General features: G+C 43.7%; 1 protein-coding gene across 10 annotated transcripts in view; it reads left to right on the top strand.

Annotated features, from left to right (window-relative positions):
• Positions 1-22,196, top strand: part of adgrl3.1 (adhesion G protein-coupled receptor L3.1) — a 602,649-nt gene that overhangs the window by 346,354 nt on the left and 234,099 nt on the right. For all 10 annotated transcript variants that reach the window (XM_067983447.1, XM_067983448.1, XM_067983439.1 and 7 more), the window contains one exon: positions 16,529-16,638. In XM_067983447.1, the coding sequence (XP_067839548.1) occupies positions 16,529-16,638 (110 nt within the window). The remainder of the gene's footprint in view (positions 1-16,528; positions 16,639-22,196) is intronic.

The following is a 22,196-nucleotide window of genomic DNA, read 5'->3' as shown; positions in this document are numbered from 1 at the left end:
AGCCAGAAATAGCAGTACCAATGCTGAAAGGTGATTTCTGAAATTGGGCTTAAAAGGGCAACCAGTATAAAAGCTGCTTGACTCACTGGCCCATTAGAGGAGCGTGTTTACATGTTTTTAATGCGTGTTCTGAAATTCAAAGAAGGTGAGGTGTTTTCAATTCACAGTAGCGATTTTCTTATATTTCCATTGTTTACTTTCTTCTTTCATTGGCTGCTCATATTGGGGTCAGTAGATTTTCCACTGGGGTAAGGGGACTGGAGGTATCACCATAAGTGGTAGGAGCTGGTTCATGAATGCCTCAGTTTAATGGTGCCAATAGCAAAGCAGATAAAAATAGATAAAGAGGAGGTACTTAGAAGGTTGGCAGCGTTTAAAGTAGAAAAGGCACCCAGTCCAGATGGGATGCATCCTTGGTTGCTGAGGGAAGTAAGAATGGAAATTGCAGAGGCTCTGGCCACAATCTTCCAATCCTCCTTAGATATGGAAGTGGTGCCAGAGGACTGAAGAATTGCAAATGTTACACCCTTGTTCAAAAAATGGGAAAGGGATAAACCCAGCAATTCCAGTCAGCCCAATGTCGGTGATGGGGAAACTTTTAAGAAACAGTAATCTGAGACAAAATTAATTGCCACTTGGAAAAATATGGGCTAATAAATGACATCCAGCACAGATTTCTTAAAGGCAAATTGTGTTTGACTAACTTGAGTTCTTTGATGAAGTAACGGAGAGGGTTGATGAAGATAGTGTGATTGATGTTTTGTATATGGACTTTCAAAAGGTGTTTAATAAAGTATCACATAATAGACTTATTAGCCCATGGGGTTAAAGGGGCAGCATGGATACAAAATTGGTTAAGGGACAGAAAGCAAAAAGTAGTGGTGAACAGTTGTTTTTCGGACAGGTGAGAAGTGTGCAGTGGTGTTCCCCAGGGGTTGGTATTGGGACCATTGCTCTTGTTGATATAATTGACCTGGACTTGGGTATACAGGGTATAATTTCACAGTTTGCAGATGACTTGAAACTCAGAAATGTAGCAAACAGTGAGGAAGATAGCAACAGACTTCAGGACAGACTGGTGAAATGGGCAGATACATGGCAGATGAAATTTAACAGAGAAGTGTGAAGTGATGCATTTTGGTAGGAAGAATGAGGAGAGGCAATATAAAACTATGATGGGCCGTATCTGTGCTGTATGATTCTAAGAGTCACTTGCAGCATTCTTCAGGGATGCAGAAGGAGTAAGCATTATAAACCTTCCTCGTTACACCACTAATGTCACTCTTATCTTCAATGTACATCCATTACCACCGTTTAACTCATTTGCTTCCTTGTCACTTTAGGCTTGGCACAAATCAGAGATTGGTGGTGTCAGAATTTCACATCTTTAATTGTAATGGTTCTTTTAAGGATTCTTACACCTTACTGATTGTTTTGAAACCCCCACAAAACCTGCAAAATAGTTTTGCTTTGTGAATAAGTTCTCGGGGGAAATGCTGATGCACAGGTGGCACTTTCCCTGGTGCCAGCCCCATTTAAAATTGGCAACTGATCTTTGCGAGTAACATCATGATCAGCACTAAGTTACGTATATGCATCGTACCAGGGCCATTAACTCTGCAGGTACAAAATAATGCATCCTTAAAGGGGAAGCATGTCCAAGGGAAGTGTTTTTATTCCAAATGCCCCCTTTTTAATCAAAGAAAATGGGAACTTAAAATTTCCTATCAACACGGAGACAGTCAAGGAAGGGGCTTTTCCAGCTAGAGCACTTTGGTGACATAAGTTACAGAACACACCTGAGAGCGGCTCCATAGCCACAGTTGGGAGTTCGGACTTCAAACCAATTTAGGTGCCACCGGATTTACCTGGCCCCACAGACATGCAGCTGCCTGGGAAATCAAATAATATCCAGTTCCCCCATTCAAATTTATAACTGTTACATTTTAGAAACAAGAAATAATATTTCATTACCTCTCTTTCATGGACCCAGGAACAGGCAGCTAGCTGCTAGAAGGCACACAATATCTCTTTGATGGCTCATTCTACATTCCATGGAGAAGTTGCTAAACTTCCTAGATGGTGCTGCCAAGATCTGGAACTCTAGTTATGCAACACTTGTAAACTGAGACTTTTATGCTTCTTACAAGCAGTCACCCAAGCTCTCATGTGATACATTAATGTTTTGGGACTGGGCATGAGATTTTTGGGGGTGATGCATACAGATGGGATAGGGCGGGGGAGTGGGACTAGCTGGATTGCTCTTGCATAGAGCCGGCGGGGACTCGATGGGCCAAATGGCCTCCTTCCATGCTGTAACCTTTCTATGATTCTATGTAAAATGCATCCAAATGAAACTGTTAATCATGCCGCAAAAACGTAATACAATCAAGCTCTTGGCACGCTGGTACCAACTGTAGACTTTGTGCTCATTGTATCAGATCTCTGTCCAGCATAGCATCTGTAACCACAGTCCGCATACCATCACAAAGATTGCTAATCTATTCATTAGCCTGTCATTCTCCACCTTCCTGGCAAGATCTAAGTTCTTCACATACAAAGAAACCTGTTCAAATGGATTTTCTCCATGTTTTGTACTAACTTGCCCATGAAGCACCAGATGTCAGAAGATGATTTAAAAAAAAGAACCAGGGAAGCACCTGCTCATCATGGACCTCGACATATCTCCCTCCACAGCCCAAAAGCAGTCATATGCAGGGTCGCTGTCTTTTGGTGACAGCATGAATCAGATTCTGTTCTCATTCCATGTGATTGTGATTTTCTGGCATTTTTACCAGCGTTTTGGGGATCAGGCTTTTGCGATTCCATCAGTTTTCCTGTGAAAACTTTAAATCAGTGGCCTAGGCGTTAAACAACAAAAGAAACCTACTAAACATGCTAATTATATGTCTTTTTTAAAAATTCATTCATAGGATGTGGGCATCGCTGGCAAGGCCAGCATTTATTGCCCGTCCCCAATTGCCCTTGAGAAGGTGGTGGCGAGCCGCCTTCTTGAACCGCTGCAGTCCGTGAGGTGAAGGTTCTCCCACAGTGCTGTTAGGAAGGGAGTTCCAGGATTTTGACCTAGCGACAATGAAGGAACGGCGATATATTTCCAAGTCGTGATGGTGTGTGACTTGGAGGGGAAGGTGCAGGTGGTGTTGTTCCCATGTGCCTGCTGCCGTTGTCCTTCTAGGTGGTAGAGTTTGCGGGTTTGGGGAGGTGCTGTTGAAGAAGCCTTGGTGAGTTGCTGCAGTGCATCCTGTGGATGGTACACACTGCAGCCACGGTGCGCCGGTGGTGAAGGGAATGAATGTTTCGGGTGGTGGATGGGGTGCCAATCAAGCGGGCTGCTTTGTCCTGGATGGTGTCGAGTTTCTTGAGTGTTGTTGGAGCTGCACTCATCCAGACAAGTGGAGAGTATTCTATCACACTCCTGACTTGTGCCTTGTAGATGGTGGAAAGGCTTTGGGGAGTCAGGAAGTGAGTCACTCACCGCAGAATACCCAGCCTCTGACCTGCTCTCGTAGCCACAGTATTTATGTGGATGATCCAGTTAAGTTTCTGGTCAATGGTGACCCCCAGGATGTTGATGGTGAGGGATTCAAGAGAGGTGGTTAGACTCTTTCTTGTTGGAGATGGCCATTGCCTGGCATTTGTTTGGAGCAAATGTTACTTGCCACTTATGAGCCCAAGCCTGGATATTGTCCAGGTCTTGCTGCATGCGGGCATGGACTTCTTCGTTATCTGAGGGGTTGTGAATGGAACTGAACACTGTGCAATCATCAACGAACATCCCCATTTCTGACCTTATGATGGAGGGAAGGTCATTGATGAAGCAGCTGAAGATGGTTGGGCCTCGGACACTGCCCTGAGGAACTCCTGCAACAATGCCCTGGGGCTGAGATGATTGGCCTCCAACAACCACCACCATCTTCCTTTGTGCTCGGTATGACTCCAGCCACTGGAGAGTTTTCCCCCTGATTCCCATTGACTTCAATTTTACTAGGGCTCCTTGGTGCCACACTCGGTCAAATGCTGCCTTGATGTCCAGGGCAATCACTCTTACCATTATACGTCATATGCACATATATATCAGGATAGGGGTCTGCAGAAAGTGGCCACTCTTGTCACATCCACAGTATCTGACTGATGCTTACAATATCAGTTATATAATATTGCAGCCTTGAATTTCCACAGGGGTTCTCTTGATCTCCTGCTGTAACTTCAGTGGGAGATTGGGACAATCCCTCAGAAGTTTACAGCCCGCTTCTCTAACCAGTGCCGCTTGACTCACTTGGTGGCACTCTCACCTCGGAGGTGGAAAGTTGTGGATTTAAACTCCCCTTTGGACTTGAGCAAATTATCTAGGCTGACACTTCAGTGCAGTACTGAGGGAGAGCTGCATTGTTAGAGGCGCCTGTTTAGCTGGACATAAAAGATCTTATAGCACTATTTAAATGAGAGCCAGAAGTTCTCCTGGTGTCCTAGCCAATTTCTTTCATTAACCAATACCAGCAAAAAAAGCTTATCTACTCATTCATTCTTTGATCGTGGGACCTTGCTGTGCTTGTATTAGTTGCTGCATTTGCCTGCGTAGCAGTGATTGGACTTGGAAGGTAATCCATTGGTTGTAGATGATATATAATGAATGCACATTTGGTCGTCTTTAATCTCTAGTTCCTGATGCAGATACTCAAGTTAATATTGATGGCCAAGTTCAGTTACTCCTTCACTTTTGTCACAAAGGATAGTTTGCTTGTCAAAGAAATATAGCATACAGTAGGCCTTTATTGCAAGGGGGTTGGAGTACAAGAGTAAGGAAGTCTTGCTACAATTGTACAGGGCTTCGGTGAGACCACACCTGGAGTAGCATGTACACTTTTGGTCTCCTTACCTAAGGAAGGATATACTTGCTTTAGAGGCGGTACAACAAAGGTTCACTCGATTGATTCCTGGGATGAGAGGGTTGTCCTTTGAGGAGAGATTGAGTAGAATGGGCCTATATTCTCTGGAGCTTCGAAGAATGAGAGGTGATCTCATTGAAATGTGTATAAAATTCTTAGAGAGCTTGACAGGGTAGATGCTGAGAGGCTGTTTTCCCTGGCTGGAGAATCTAGAACTAGGGGGCATAATCTCAGGATAAGGGGTGTGCAATTTAGCACTGAGATGAGGAGGAATTTTTCCACTCAGAGGGTGGTAAATCTTTGAAATTCTCTACCCCAGAGGGCTGTGAATGCTCAGTCGCTGAGTATATTCAAGGCTGAGATCGATAGATTTTTGGACACTAAGGATATGGGGATCGGAGTGGGAAAGTGGAGTTGAGGACGAAGATCAGCCATGATCTTATTGAATGGCGGAGCAGGCTCGAGGGGCCATATGGCCTATTCCTGCTATTTCTTATATTCTTATGTTCTTAAAATGTGTCATTTCCACACAAACGTAGTAACATTCAGTTTGAATGAGAAATAATTTCAGCTGCATATGTTGCCTGGTAACATATTAATATAGCTGGGAGTCATACAACTATGCACTGACTCCACAAAGCATTTAATAATTAAACAAAGTTATAAATGAAGCAAACTGTGTCAATAAGTGAAATGAATCTCTATGCTTGCAATTATGTTTGTTTGGATCACTTCAGTGGTTTCTTGAGTCCCTGGGCTCTTGTTTTTCATTTTAGTAGGTTTATGATGAAAAGCTGACTAAATCTTTGTTTTCCATTCCTGCTGACTCTTAAGGTTAACATATCTCTTCACAGAACGATGTGCAAAAGGGAAACAGAGTGCTCTATAATCCTAGATGGAGGCTTTCTAAAAATCGCAGCAATGTGACAAAGTGTAATTACAATTAACAAAAAAATGCCTAATTACGGCACCAGCAAATTTTATCAGCCATGTTCTCTCTTTATTGCAAGTGTTTGGAGTCCGTGGACTGCAGCAGGCAGTTGTAATGAACCACTGTACTTGTCAGACATTTAGTGAAGCACAAAATGAATGAGAGGTTGCAGATTTATCGTGGGTTTTAACATTCCACTGTCTATTCAGCAAGAAGATGAATGTGATCTTCAGTTGCCCTTAAAGAGATGCAGTCTTGCCATCAGGAACCCCTCTTTAAAAAATCAATATGGTGGGGGTGAGAGGTTTTGTGGCCTTTTGATTCTTTCCTCCTCTGTTCAAACAGTGAATTCTGATGACGTGGGAACTCCTGACTAGAAGTTAGTGTCTGACTGTTTTGAGAGAGAGAAATTATCAGAGGTAGTCAGTAATCCAGGATACTTCATGAAGCTTGTTGAACTCCATCAAACTGTCAAGCATCGGAACCCATTAACATTTGTTGTTTAATCCAAAATAAGATGTTACATCTTTTGAACTGTTTTTTCTAAAAGGAATACCGATGGCAAAAGGTTTTTTTTAATCAAGTAACGTGTCATAAATCTGAACCTTGTTTTGTTCCTAATTAAAGAAGCCCGATGGCTGCTTCTGAACCTGCACCAGGTTTAGTTCACTGACATAGATTGTTAACGGCTGCCGTGAAGTAAATAGCAAATGTTTTCTGAAATCAACCAATTGCTTCTTCATTTTGAATTTCTTGTTTCAAAAAAAAATGGAGTTTGGAAACTTGTTAATGTTTGGATCTTAACAGACACAAATGTATTCTTTGGGCCATGAGATTCTGTGATACTCTACACTTGTCTAATGTGATTTTTTTTTTGTATATTGTAGGGTAATGTTATATGTAATAAGTTTGTCTGATAGCCTCACCTCAAAAGAATTAATAGGTTGAAAGAGGGAGTTTGTTTCGGTTTTAGTACCGTCTGAGTTCTCGTGTGTGGTGACATGGAATACTCCATTTTATTCCTGTGTGACAGATGTGCCACATATACATCATATTTCAAAACTTTATGGTGATACTGAAATTCATATGAGATTATGGAAATGGACAGAATTTGCCATTCAGCGACAAAACTTTTTGCCAACAAGGATCAGAAGCACACTTATTTATATCTAGAGTTGTTCTTTCGAAGGATGATGGACCTTTTAAGGAGTGTTTTGTTAAATTTATTTTACCTTGTGCTTTGTAGTATTTATGTTCGTACTTAATAGTTCCAATTAATTGTGAATATATTTTGTTTTTAGCCTGTAAAATCTGAGCTGAGTTCAGTAACTGTATTCCATTGTGTGTCTGGTAGTGCAGTGTGGGTCTGTGTTTAATCAAGTAAAGCATTATTGCAAATAGGACAGTTGTTAACCCTCAGGTGATACAACCCTACAAGGGCAGGTTACTAATATGGTACAGTTTTCAGACCGTAGGGTACAAGGTCCAGTTACAGGAATTGCTGTTAAGGTAATGAGAGAACAAACAATTTTATGTAGTTCTGTTAAAAAAAAACACAAATTGCAATCTGTAGTTGGTCTCCTTCATTTTGGTATTTTTATCCTCATTTCCTTGTCTGTTTGGCCCGGTCTCTGCAGCAAATAAGGCGGGCTCACAGCTTATTCCCTAGTGGCTGCCAGTGTCTCCGGTCGCCAATCGTAGGATGCACCAGAAACCTCACCCAGGAATGACTCTCCTCTAATTTTCACTCTACCTGCCCTGGCTGACACCTCTGTTTGGCATCTCCCTGCTCAGTGAGCCTCAGATCACTGAGTGACCAAGACTCGAACTGGCTTTTAGCCCCCATTTTGTTGGGCTATGAATGCTCTGATACCGTGCTGTCTATTGACACTTTAATAACTTCCATATTTATTTCCTTGTGAGTTTAATAGAATAACTATCTGATTGGACCTTCCTAACCAAATCTGGATGGCAGTCAGTTGGAACATATGTATAAATCTAGCCCACATTAATGGATCAAATATCATCTCTGGATATAAAGATCATTAGAGAAATTGGCCTGCTGAAACCCCTAGTGGCTGTGGGGGTGCAACACAAATTAGTGTTTAATTTACATCCCAGCTGAGCTCAGTGGTCACACTCTCACCTCTGAGTCAGAAGGTTGTAGGTTCAAGCCCCAGTTTAGGGATTCAGCACATCATTATGCTGACATTGAAGTAAGGAAGTGCTGCATTGTTGGAGATGCCATCTTTCGGGTGAGGCATTAAACCGAGGCCCCATCTCCCTGCTCAAGTGGAGTGAATGATCCCATGGCACATTTTCAAAGAAGAGCAGGGAGTTCCTCCTGGTCAACATTTTTCCCTCAACTACCATCACCACCAAATCAGATTAACTGGTCATTTATCTCATTCGCTGTTTATGGGACCTTGCAATTTGCAATATGGCTGCTGCTTACAAAGCGCCAGGATGGGCCGAATGGCCTCCTTCTGTACTGTAACCATTCCATGATTCTATGCTTTTCATTGTATAACAGTGACTATCCTTCAAAAGGGCTTTATTGTATATCATTGTAGGTACAGCACAGGAGGAGGCCATTCAACTCATCATGCGCATATAAATGAAAAATTCTTCCTTTAATCACAGTCTCACCAGAACCACTATTTTGGGAAATTTTGTTTCGTATGAACTATATGTTCATTTCTCTCTACTCGAATAAACAGCATATGTCCAAATCTCAAAAGGACAATTCCAGGAGATAGAAATATTTTCTACGGTCATCCCTTTGAAATTTGAGCTTTCGCTCTTTGGTAGGCTAGAGATAAGTGAGCTTTAGCCTACATTTATTTAATTCTACACCTGACGTGGGAGTGCTTCAGTATTGGCAAAACTTCACATATTTCTTCTGTGCACCATTGTTTTGTAAACTGCCCTGACAGGAATTTGAACACATGGTTAACCATCACTTGCTGCATTAGGTTTCTTGGAGTATGGAATAATTCGCTGGAAAATCTTTACTTGCCAGTTGGTACCTCAGTTCAGCTTTTCAATAGTTCAGGTGCTGTCAGCAACCACCTACTTTGAGATGTATGTCCTTGTCATGGTGGTCTTTGGCTGCACTCTGCTGAAGAACACCACAACATGAGGGGCAAAATGTGAACAAATATTCAACTCCCCAACACTGTGGCATTCCATGTATAGAAATAAAACTGGATCCTGGGGAAGCATTATTTATCCTCATAAATACTCAAGGAGATGACCATTGTAGGCCCTTATTCAGGAGCATTTGCCCAGAATTCTGTCCTTGTTCTGCTTTTGTGATTTTTTTTTGCTTCTCGCGGGAAGAGATGGGAACATTGTGCCAAAAGAAGGTTTTGGAAGTCTAGTTTGCCTTGTCAGTTAAGTAGTTATACCATCAAGTCACTTTATTCTCAGCTGTACTTTCAATTTAGGCTTACTTTTGAAGAAATAAACAAACTGGAGTTGGAATTGAGTTGCAGCAGTTGGAATGTTCTACACTTCCTTTTCACATGGATATCAGCAGAGATCCCAAAAAACCTAGCAGCCCCATTAATCTCTCCGGTGTCACCTAAATACCTTACATATTGAAAGGACGTCTGTGCGACGATGTAAAGTGTTTTCTATCCAGTTTATCTTGAAATCCAGGACAGACAAACCCGGACTAGTCAGGAAACTAGGTAGTTCAGGAGGATTGCTGGAAATTGAAAAGTGATTGGGATCTCTACGGTAGCATTTTTGACAATTCTAACTGTGTGGAAAAAATTCCCAAAAAGACAACTTCACACAACATATGAGGGAACCCTGATGGTACATTCACTGAATGAACTTTTCCCCCCGTAGTTCTATCCACAGCGTTTTAAATTGAGTTCCTTTCAAAAAGGGCCATATGGTAACATTCTACAAGAAACTGTTGCTGTGCAAAACTGATTAAACTAACCTGTGAAGGAAGGAAAGAATCATTTCAAAGATGCATTGATCTCTGCAAGGCGCTGAACATGAAAATGCAATAAATTTTGTCTGGAAATGTTATAAACACTTGGAAAGTATTAAACCTGTCCAGCTGTTGAGGTACAAGCATTACTTATGGAGCTGTTATTTTTGCTGTATGAGTAATATTGGGCACAGGGCTGCTGTCGCTAGATTTGCCCATTGCTACCTGGCTCCAGTTTACAGTGAGACTTTGAGCACGACTATGCATTTGCAGATATAGACCATGTTTGTGGGTACAGGGTTTTGAAGAACGTGGTCCCCACTGTGAATGATCCACTTTACCCAACCCCACATACGATTAATCTACAGTACCTGCAAAGGCATTAGTGGTGTTTGGTTCACACCAGTAAGTAGACAGTGTAGTTTCCATTTGCCTTGTGATGTTTTGATATCAAGCTAAGCTTCAGCTTTTGAGTTGTCGTTTCATCTTTGGCTGTTACAGTTAACGTGGTGAGAGCACGGTGTCACTTCCAAGATTTTCAGTGAAAAAAAAGTTCCTTGTCACAAACGAGTTTTCCTGATGTGCATTCTTTTTCACACTTGTACACTCCATAGCAGAGTTTTACTAGAAAGTTATCTAAAGCAGGGCCCCATTGGTTGATTCTGTCTCCACTGCAAGCCCAGGGCACTGAGGCCAATTTTAGCATTCTCACTGGCTGAGCAGCAAATTGACCATTCAACCTAGGATGTTTTTTGGCTTGTATAGCTCAGTACCATACCCGGGTTAGCTATTGGTGGAATGGAATATCATTCTTAAATTGAAAGGGCCAAGTTTTGTAGCTTAATTTTCAGAATAAACCAGAAAGAACACAAAGATCAGCATCCCAAGGCCTTGAGTCATTTCAAAACCTGATATCAGTCAAGGTAACGTAGACCAGTGAATATCTGAGCCCTCTCTATTAGTGAGCATAACGCGAGGGTTGACTAACAGCAAAGGACAGCTGGGCAGCTCTGTTGAAAGATTATTTGTGAAATTTGGTTCTGGTTGGGAAAGGACCATGGACACAAGGTATGAACTAGGATGTGTGGCGTACTAGATTAAAATTTCACATTTTCCATAGAGTAAACGACCAAAACCAGAAGACCTTAAGCCCTCGAAGTTTCAGATAGAGAAATTCATAGAGAAGCCAACAAAGCAGCTGCTAAGTGTTTTATCAGGCTCACAACATAACATCTTGACACGCATCTTGAAAATTTTGATGAAAGATAAACCACTGCTGCTCAAGTGCACGCTATATACAGAGCAATCTCTGATGATCCTTTGTGCATTTTACACTCTGCCTCCCTGTCATTTAGATCCGTATTAAAAAAAAATGCTTGTGCCCATTTTCCTATAACCTGATGCAATGGGAGCACCTTTTAAAGGGAGTGTGGCAAGTAAAAAACAAGCCAGCGCTTATTTTTATATTTCATATATCTTAATACAGATTGTTAATGTGTTTGATGTTTCTACATACTCTTGGAACAAAGCCACTTATGCTCATGTAAGCAGAAATGAAGTGTGGATTGCTTCTTCCTCGATTATTAACCCCAGATGTCTAGTGTCCTCTTTGCACCAATATCATGCCAGTTTTCTGAAGCACAGTTTGTGTTGTGTTGTCCCAACAAAATAATATTTTGCGTAGCTTGATTCTAAACATTCCCTAAAATGATTGATGTGTTACAAATACTTGATGTGTTACAAATTTCAGATCTGAGCTACGAATACTCTCAGGTTAAGCATCACCAGTCTCTCCTGTAAGCAGATTGGGACTTTGCCTTTACTGCCTAATATCTAATCATATGATGGCAGGACCTAGGGATCATAATATTGAGACGTCTCGTGGTGTGAACTGGGTACTGTAAATTCGACATGGCTCCCTGTGCATTACTCCTTGTCGACTGGAAAGTGGACTGATGAATTCTGCAGTGAGATCAGGCCAATTGTAAACCAGCAAGCTGGTTTATTTTAAATGTAATGTATGAACGATTCGAGTACACTTTTCAATGAGTTTTCAAAGTATTTTATAATGGCCCAGAAATTTCATGGTGAGGGCATGAATTAGATTTTTTTACCTTACCCTTCAGGTCATATTATTTTTATGTGACAAATTGCTGGAAATGTGAGTTGATAATGGTGCAACGAGGTCAATGGGGCATCTGGGACCTCCTGAACATCCAGTCCAATGGTCTATCTCCTTAACCAATTAAATTTTTAGGATAGAAAAAGGAATGGTGATCAGTGGAGAAGGGAATAGGATGGATTAGTCAAATTAGATACAGAAAGAGAAATAAAGAGAGGGAAAGAAAGATTGAATTAAGAGAGAGAAAAAGGAAGATTTTTTTTTAAAAACTAGGAATAATTTACTACCTGCAGAAGTGAGAATCCACAGTTCCAATTGTTCCCTTTCTGGGCCTCCAAGGTTGAATTTCAAGTCGGGACCATAAATCATATCATAAACGGGGTCCTTATGACATGAAATACCAGCCTTAAATGTCTGTGGCGAGATTCATTCGTATTTACGGCGTAAGTCCTGAAATTTCTTCACGCTCATGGGGAGGTTGACAGCGAGATCCCGTTTTTGTGAGGCTCACGGCAGAGCGGCGTAAACCAACCAGCAATTTGTGGCGATTCATAACTCATGGGGTATCTCTTCTTTGCCACAAATTGCTGGCTTTTTTACGCACTAATAATGGTGGATGTTGTGAACTCGCCATTATTTTTCCAGCAATTTCTCGGCCAATGCTTCTGGTAACATAGAAAATAACAAAGCACACCACCCCTGTTAACTAGCTAAATCCCGGAATCTAGTCAGAACTAACCTTGGAAAGAAAATTTCCTCCTGTGTCTCTCATCCACTCCATTTATGCAGACTGTATTTCTGCTCAGCTAGACAGGTAGCCAAAAACTGACTTCTGACCTTCCGCCAGCTCCCCATGTCAGAGATTGCCCATGTGAGCTATCAATACTACTGCTCAATTTGATGTGGGTCCCCTGGCAGCTACCAACCCGATCCCCTCCACTGAGTTCAAATGAATCAAACCATTCCAACATATTAGGTGCGAGTGTCATGAGAATGACTTGACATACCCCATTGTCTCAAGTTGATGTGGTGTGCAAGAAATACCATTTTAAGCAGAAGGCTTCAACTGGATATAATTTGAATTCCCAACAGCATTGTGTGCATTTGACCTCTTATCAGCTGCATTTTAACTTAACATCATCATAACATAAATCAACACATAAATCGTCCCAGGCCAATTCTGAAATGTGACATTGTTCATCTGCTGTAGAGTAAATCTGACCATTAGTGTCCCATTTGAAAAATCAGATACTAATACAGAATTATGACTATTTACGAAGCGTACAATGCTGATATAGGGAGGAGCTAGCTGGTAGATGTAAATTGTACCCTGAATCTGTAAAGCTACTTATCCACTTAAGATCAGCACAGACCCTGGGTTAATCAAACTTTTATTTCAGTTGGTTTTGTTAATTTGTGCTACATTATACTGCAGCTACCAGTCTGAGATCTGCATCTGTTGTATAGGTTCCAGCCAGGCAGTGCCCCATTTATCCTGTTTGGCTGGAACTGTAATTTTCATGCCCAAACAGAGCTTTGCTAACAGTTCAACGCATGTGCAGGGCTCCTCTTCCAGCGGCTAAAATCTAAATGTTTAGAAAGCACAGGTTAGTGTCTACACTCTTAACATTTAAATCACCAAAGGATCTTCTCTGAGTGCTCTCTGTTGACCAGAAACTTAACTGGACCAGCCACGTAAATACTGTGGCTACAAGAGCAGGTCAGAGGCTGGGTATTCTGCAGCAAGTGACTCACCTCCTGACTCCCCAAAACCTTTCCACCATCTACAAGGCACAAGTCAGGAGTGTGATGGAATACTCTCTACTTCTCTGGATGAGTGCAGCTCCAACAACACTCAAGAAGCTCGACACCATCCAGGACAAAGCAGCCCACTTGATTGGCACCCCATCCACCACCCTAAACATTCACTCCCATCACCACCGGCGCACCGTGGCTGCAGTGTGTACCATCCACAGGATGCACTGCAGCAACTCGCCAAGGCTTCTTCGACAGCACCTCCCAAACCCGTGACCTCTACCACCGAGAAGGACAAGAGCAGCAGATACATGGGAACAACACCACCTGCACGTTCCCCTCCAAGTCACACACCATCCCGACTTGGAAATATATCGCCGTTCCTTCATCGTCGCTGGGTCAAAATCCTGGAACTCCCTTCCTAACAGCACTGTGTGAGAACCGTCACCACACAGACTGCAGCGGTTCAAGAAGCCGGCTCACCACCACCTTCTCGAGGGCAATTAGGGACGGGCAATAAATGCCGGCCTCGCCAGCGACGCCCACATCCCATGAACGAATTTTTTAAAAAAGCTGGACTCCATGCAGTGTCAAACCTCAAGTGGTGTGAGTCTATCTTCTCCCAGGGAGCTTGTACTACTTCTCTCCCGAGTCACATTGAACTCTGACTCTGGATTCAAACTGCAATATTTGGGTAGTGGAGACGAGGAAATCGCTTCATGTTACAATTGCAGTATAAGTGGACCTTTGAACCACTTAGTCTGCTGGGCTCTGTTTTCCAGTGACATTAGTACCGGTGATTTCAGCAGAAATTCAAGTTCTGTCGTCTCTTTTAAATCATGTTAATGGTAACAGAACCCCCTCTTACTGATTTTAAAAGGGATCTTAAGGACAAGCTGCGTCTTTAATTATAACCTGTTTGCTCACCTGCATAAGTCTGTTTGCTGTGAAGCAATATATCTTTGATGAAAGCTAATGCACCAGCAGAATTATTTTGAAATACAAAAGATTGTGGGTGGATTGCTAAGGTGTATCCAGCCCCTCACTGGACAGGTGTCTGTGCTTCTGAGTGGTGCCAGTCTCAAATTCAAATTCACATGGAGACCACACACACACACCTTCTTGGAATGCATTTGTGATCGTACATTACTCAACAGAACTAGCTGCGCCTCTAGCCAAGCTGTTCCAGTACAGCTACAACACTGGCATCCACCCGACAATGTGGAAAATTGCCCAGGTATGTCCTGTCCACAAAAAGCAGGACAAATCCAATCCGGCCAATTACCGCCCCATCAGTCTACTCTCGATCATCAGCAAAGTGATGGAAGGTGTCGTCGACAGTGCTATCAAGCGGCACTTACTCACCAATAACCTGCTCACCGATGCTCAGTTTGGGTTCCGCCAGGACCACTCGGCTCCAGACCTCATTACAGCCTTGGTCCAAACATGGACAAAAGAGCTGAATTCCAGAGGTGAGGTGAGAGTGACTGCCCTTGACATCAAGGCAGCATTTGACCGAGTGTGGCACCAAGGAGCCCTAGTAAAATTGAAGTCAATGGGAATCAGGGGGAAAACTCTCCAGTGGCTGGAGTCATACCTAGCACAAAGGAAGATGGTAGTGGTTGTTGGAGGCCAATCATCTCAGCCCCAGGGCATTGCTGCAGGAGTTCCTCAGGGCAGTGTCCTAGGCCCAACCATCTTCAGCTGCTTCATCAATGACCTTCCCTCCATCATAAGGTCAGAAATGGGGATGTTCGCTGATGACTGCACAGTGTTCAGTTCCATTCGCAACCCCTCGGATAATGAAGCAGTCCGAGCCTGCATGCAGCAAGACCTGGACAACATCTAGGCTTGGGCTGATAAGTGGCAAGTAACATTCGCGCCAGATAAGTGCCAGGCAATGACCATCTCCAACAAGAGAGAGTCTAACTACCTCCCCTTGACATTCAACGGCATTACCATCGCCGAATCCCCCTCCATCAACATCCTGGGGGTCACCATTGACCAGAAACTTAACTGGACCAGCCATATAAATACTGTGGCTATGAGAGCAGGTCAGAGGCTGGGTATTCTGCGGCGAGTGACTCACCTCCTGACTCCCCAAAGCCTTTCCACCATCTACAAGGCACAAGTCAGGAGTGTGATGGAATACTCTCCACTTGCCTGGATGAGTGCAGCTCCAACAACACTCAAGAAGCTCGACACCATCCAAGATAAAGCAGCCCACTTGATTGGCACCCCATCCACCACCCTAAACATTCACTCCCTTCACCACCGGCGCACTGTGGCTGCAGTGTGCACCATCCACAGGATGCACTGCAGCAACTCGCCAAGGCTTCTTCGACAGCACCTCCCAAACCCGCGACCTCTACCACCTAGAAGGACAAGGGCAGCAGGCGCATGGGAACAACACCACCTGCACGTTCCCCTCCAAGTCACACACCATCCCGACTTGGAAATATATCGCCGTTCCTTCATTGTCGCTGGGTCAAAATCTGGGAACTCCCGAACAGCACTGTGGGAGAACCGTCACCACACGGACTGCAGCGGCTCAAGAAGGCGGCTCACCACCACCTTCTCGAGGGCAATTAGGGATGGGCAATAAATGCCGGCCTTGCCAGCGACGCCCACATCCCGTGAACGAATAAAAAAAAACATACCTTTCCAATACTGCCTTCAAATAGGCAATACAACAGTATTCAGGTGGCTTATACTTGTTGGAGCCAAATTATTTTCTGTCAGGGATAGGGAGTACTCCTCCTGTTTCCTGTATTTGTGACTGGGCCTTGGGATTGAAGAATATGCTGCAATACTGGAATTATTTGACGGCATTGTTAACAATGGATTCTTTCTTTCTTTTCCAGGTGTAATAACCGTACTCAATGCGCAGTTGTAGCCGGACCTGATGTGTTTCCAGATCCTTGCCCAGGAACCTACAAGTACCTGGAAGTTCAGTATGAATGTGTTCCTTACAGTAAGTGTGCTCTTGTGTTTGGCACTTTCTCTAATTGAACATTCTGTTTTGTTTTTCTCCAAAATGTCACCACAAATTGTTGTGTAGAGTTGTATGCTTTCCTTGGAACATACAGTGAAATAAAAGTCCATGCTACAGCATTGTACGTCGCACAGTGCAATGACACTGCAGATTGAGACACACACCTTTTGTGAATTGACTACTCAACTCTGCTGCCATTTTTCATAAAACTGCAATTATTAAAAAAAAAATTATCAAGGAGGTAGGAGTGCACTTCAAGTACACATCTCAGAATTGCAGTGATATGCGCCTGTGTTTTTTTTATCCAGACCAATTGATCTGTTCAACCCTTGTATCTCGCCGTAACTGTGATATTGAAATTTGAGAACTGAGCAGCATGATTTACTGGGCAGCACAACTCTGCAAAGAATTTTTAAATTTTTACAATGAGGTTGCTGCACTGTGTACTCAGAGCCTTTATACCTTTCTATGTTTTTAAAAAAAAGAGTGCGCTTGTTAAGCAATCTCATCAGGCTTCTTGAATTCTGAGCTACCATTAAAAAAATATTTATTCTGCAGTGCTGATCATGGTGTCAGTATTTACTAAATGAATGAGTTAGCCCGTAGGCAGATTCAATGTTGTTTTCCAACTCTATCCAATGAGAATAGCCATTGAATAAAAAATGTCACATGGTGTCTTGGACAAATTGAAACTAAATATACCAGGAAATTAATGACGAAAAATGCACTACTTGTCTGTTTCATTCATCCCTAAATTGGTTTTACAGCAACTGAAAAATCCCTTTGTTTCATTCCATCACTAGGAGTTCCAGCTTCCCAATATTTGTTGTCTGATTTTGAATGTCTCACCTGTGGAGGTGTGTGTTTGTTTGTTTGTTTGTTTGTTTGTGTGTGTGTGTGTGTATTTTTGAGAAATCAATTCTGATTTGACGCGATAATGATTTGATCTGCCACCTCCTGTTGGGATGGCTGGCTATTCCCAGGCTCCTGACATGATTGCTGACAGCACATGCTAAACAGGAATCCTGATGCACAAGTGGAAGATGTGACGGTAATTAGTTTAACATGGCTCTATAAATGATTAATTCTGCTACGAAAAGATACCTGTTTGTTTTATCAATTTATAGCAATCTTGAGAAACCAATTATATATCCATAAAATAGAAGAACACTTTGCATGTATTCTGAGATCTTTAATTGATGTTTATTGCACTGTGAAGGACAGTAGTGGTTCAACAATATGAGGTTGAGTGTCCTAGTTAACCAGTAGATTATGCCTTCAAGGAGCTGGGGTAATATTTCACGTGGTCCTTCAAAGGAGAACAGAACAGAATGTAATGTGTCTGAGGATGTGATGGAACATTGCTCTGTGATTTACCTAGGGTGAGAAAAGATAGTCAGGCTGATATGTGCTTGTCCCAACTTTTCTGATGGATCTCATGCCCATGGACCAGTCAGTACTCCCTCCCTCCCACCTCCTGGGAGAGACCAAAATCAGAGATCTGCTGCAAATTCAGGAGTCCTCTGCCAAAAATTCCTCTTTGACCCCTCATAGATGATCTCGCAAATCCCAGGAGGCCCCAAATGCTTATTATTTTAATGAATAATTCGTCTTACTTTCCATGTGCTGCAATCACCTCGTTTTATAAAGGTCCTTCTTAAGTCAGGAGTCGGTCTCAACTACCATCTCCGGAATCCTCTTCCATTGGTCAGTCGCCATCTGAGAAATGGGACATCTGCAAATACTGACTGCCATCTTCACTACCTGCTTTCTCAGTTCTTGTGGGTGGCCCCAAGTTCTAGGCTATCCCATCACCTCAAACAGTCCACTTGCATTCCCTCAACACCTGTAATAATTTTTATTTATTCGTTCATGGGATGTGGGCGTCGCTGGCGAGGCCGGCATTTATTGACCATCCCTAATTGCCCTTGAGAGGGTGGTGGTGAGCCGCCTTCTTGAACTGCTGCAGTCCGTGTGGTGAAGGTTCTCCCACAGTGCTGTTCGGAAGGGAGTTCCAGGATTTTGACCCAGCGACGATGAAGGAACGGCGATATATTTCCAAGTCGGGATGGTGTGTGACTTGGAGGGGAACATGCAGGTGGTGTTCCTATGTACCTGCTGCTCTTGTCCTTCTAGGTGGTTGAGGTCGCGGGTTTGAGAGGTGCTGTCGAAGAAGCCTTGGCGAATTGCTCCTGTGGATGGTGCACACTGCAGCCACTGTGTGCCGGTGGTGAAGTGAGTGAATGTTTAGGGTGGTGGATGGGGTGCCAATCAAGCGGGCTGCTTTGTCCTGGATGGTTTTGAGCTTCTTGAGAGTTGTTGGAGCTGCACTCATCCAGGCAAGTGGAGAGTATTCCATCACACTGCTGACTTGTGCCTTGTAGATGGTGGAAAGGCTTTGGGGAGTCAGGAGGTGAGTCACTTGCCACAGAATACCCAGCCTCTGACCTGCTCTTGTAGTCACAGTATTTATATGGCTGGTCCAGTTAAGTTTCTGGTCAATGGTGATCCCCAGGATGTTAATGGTGGGGGATTCGGCGATGGTAATGCCGTTGAATGTCAAGGGGAGGTGGTTAGACTCTTGTTGGAGATGGTCATTGCCTGGCACTTGTGTGGCGCGAATGTTACTTGCCACTTATGAGCCCAAGCCTGGATATTGTCCAGGTCTTGCTGCATGCGGGCTCGGACTGCTTCATTATTTGAGAGGTTGCGAATGGAACTGAACACTGTGCAATCATCAGCGAACGTCCCCATTTCTGACCTTATGATGGAGGGAAGGTCATTGATGAAGCAACTGAAGATGGTTGGGCCTAGGACACTGCCCTGAGGAACTCCTGCAGCAATGTCCTGGGGCTGAGATGATTGGCCTCCAACAACCATTACCATCTTCCTTTGTGCTAGGTATGACTCCAGCCACTGGAGAGTTTTCCCCCTGATTCCCATTGACTTCAATTTTACTAGGGCTCCTTGGTGCCACACTCGGTCAAATGCTGCCTTGATGTCAAGGGCAGTCACTCTCACCTCACCTCTGGAATTCAGCTCTTTTGTCCATGTTTGGACCAAGGCTGTAATGAGGTCTGGAGCCGAGTGGTCCTGGTGGAACCCAAACTGAGCATCGGTGAGCAGGTTATTGGTGAGTAAGTGCCGCTTGATAGCACTGTCGACGACACCTTCCATCACTTTGCTGATGATCGAGAGTAGACTGATGGGGCGGTAATTGGCCGGATTGGATTTGTCCTGCTTTTTGTGGACAGGACATACCTGGGCTAATTCTGGAACACAAGTCTTCAGCACTACAGCTGGGATGTTGTCGGGGCCTATTGCCTTTGCTGTATCCAGTACACTCAGCCGTTTCTTGATATCACGTGGAGTGAATCGAATTGGCTGAAGACTGGCTTCTGTGATGGTGGGGATATCGGGAGGAGGCTGAGATGGATCATCCGCTCGGCAGTTCTGGCTGAAGATGGTTGCAAACGCTTCAGCCTTGTCTTTTGCACTCACATGCTGGACTCTGCCATGATTGAGAATGTTTGCAGAGCCTCCTCCTCCTGTTCGTTGTTTAATTGTCCACCACCATTAACGACTGGATGTGGCAGGACTGCAGAGCTTTGATCTGATCCATTGGTTGTGGAATCGCTTAGCTCTGTCTATAGCATGTTGCTTCCACTGTTTAGCATGCATGTAGTTCTGAGTTGTAGCTTCACCAGGTTGGCACCTCATTTTTCGGTATGCCTGGTGCTGCTCCTGGCATGCTCTTCTACACTCCTCATTGAACCAGCGTTGATCCCCTGGCTTGTTGGTAATGGTAGAGTGAGGAATATGCCGGGCCATGAGGTTTGCAGATTGTGCTGGAATACAATTCTGCTGCTGCTGATGGCTCACAGCGCCTCATGGTTGCCCAGTTTTGAGCTGCTAGATCTATTCTGAATCTATCCCATTTAGAACAATTGTAAACAATTTTACAACACCAAGTTATAGTCCAGCAATTTTATTTTAAATTCACAAGCTTTCGGAGATTTTCTCCTTCATTTGCCTGAGGAAGGAGAAAATCTCCGAAAGCTTGTGAATTTAAAATAAAATTGCTGGACTATAACTTGGTGTTGTAAAATTGTTTACAATTGTCAACCCCAGTCCATCACCGGCATCTCCACATCATGTATCCCATTTAGTACAGTGGTAGTGCCACACAACACGTTGGATGGTGTCCTCAGTGTGAAGACGGGACTTCGTCTCCACGAGGACTGTGCAGTGGTCACTCCTGCCAATGCTGTCATGGACAGATGCATTTGTGACAGGTAGATTGGTGAGGACGAGGTCAAGTAAGTTTTTCACTCGTGTTGGTTTGCTCACCACCTGCCGCAGGCCCAGTCTGGCAGCTGTGTCCTTCAGGACTCGACCAGCTCGGTCAGTCGTGGTGCTACCGAGCCAATCTTGGTGATGGACATTTGAGTCCCCCAACCAGAGTACATTCTGTGCCCTTGCTACCCTCAGTGCTTCCTCCAAGTGGTGTTCAACATGGAGGAGGACTGATTCATCAGCTGAGGGAGGACGGTAGGTGGTAATCAGCAGGAGGTTTCCTTGCCCATGTTTGACCTGATGCCATGAGATTTCATGGGGTCCAGAGTCAATGTTGAGGACTCCCAGGGCCACTCCCTCCTGACTGTATATCACTGTACCGCCACCTCTGGTGGGTCTGTCTTGCCGGTGGGACAGGCGATACTCAGGGATGGTGATGGAAGAGTCTCGAACGTTGGCTGAAAGGTATGATTCTTTAACTACCTGAATCGGATACCATGTAAGGTTACACCTCTCTTGCTTTGAATTGTTTTGCATTGAGATTTTCAAAAACTCAAGAAAATGGTAAGATGCCCCAACTAGAAATAATTTTAAGGTACTTAGCCTCTGCTGCCAACAGCATCTCAATTTGAAGCAATTTTTATAAAAATATAGAAATGAATGAGGAGACTTAATGAATAGCTTGTAATGATCTGCTTGGTAGTTGCCTTACCCAGTTTTGAAACTCTGCCATACAGAGCTGGATGGTCCCAGGTTCAGTCTCTGCTATATTAGCTGAATTTATTGGCTGTAGGGGTGCTACAATTTGCATCAATAACCCTGGACTAGAGTGAGGGTAAATAACTCGGGGATGTTGCTCCAGCTATCCATTGACTCTTGCTGGGAACTCGGTATGTGTGGATGTCGGATTCGGAGAAGACTGTCTATGATGCATCCTCCCCCTAACGGACAAGTGCCCTGTCGATGCCCACTGAATAAAATAATAACAATGTAAAATAAATGATCTGGACTGAGGAATTTAGGGAACAATATTGAAATTTGCTGATGGGAGGGAGGGGGGGGAGGAGGCTGGAATGACACATTGTGACAAGGACTATGAAAGACTGCAGGAGGACATAGAGAGGCTTGCAAGATGGACAGATAGGTAGCAGTTGCAGCTCAGTGTGAGGAATGAGAAGTAATATATTTTGACAGTAAGAATAGTGGAATCATCAGCACCACAAGAACTCCAGCTGTTCATG

This window comes from Heptranchias perlo, chromosome 4, assembly GCF_035084215.1.
Source record: "Heptranchias perlo isolate sHepPer1 chromosome 4, sHepPer1.hap1, whole genome shotgun sequence".
Taxonomy (NCBI): domain Eukaryota; kingdom Metazoa; phylum Chordata; class Chondrichthyes; order Hexanchiformes; family Hexanchidae; genus Heptranchias; species Heptranchias perlo.
The sequence above is the reverse complement of the archived record's forward strand: the minus strand, read 5'-3'. Positions and strand labels throughout refer to the sequence as shown.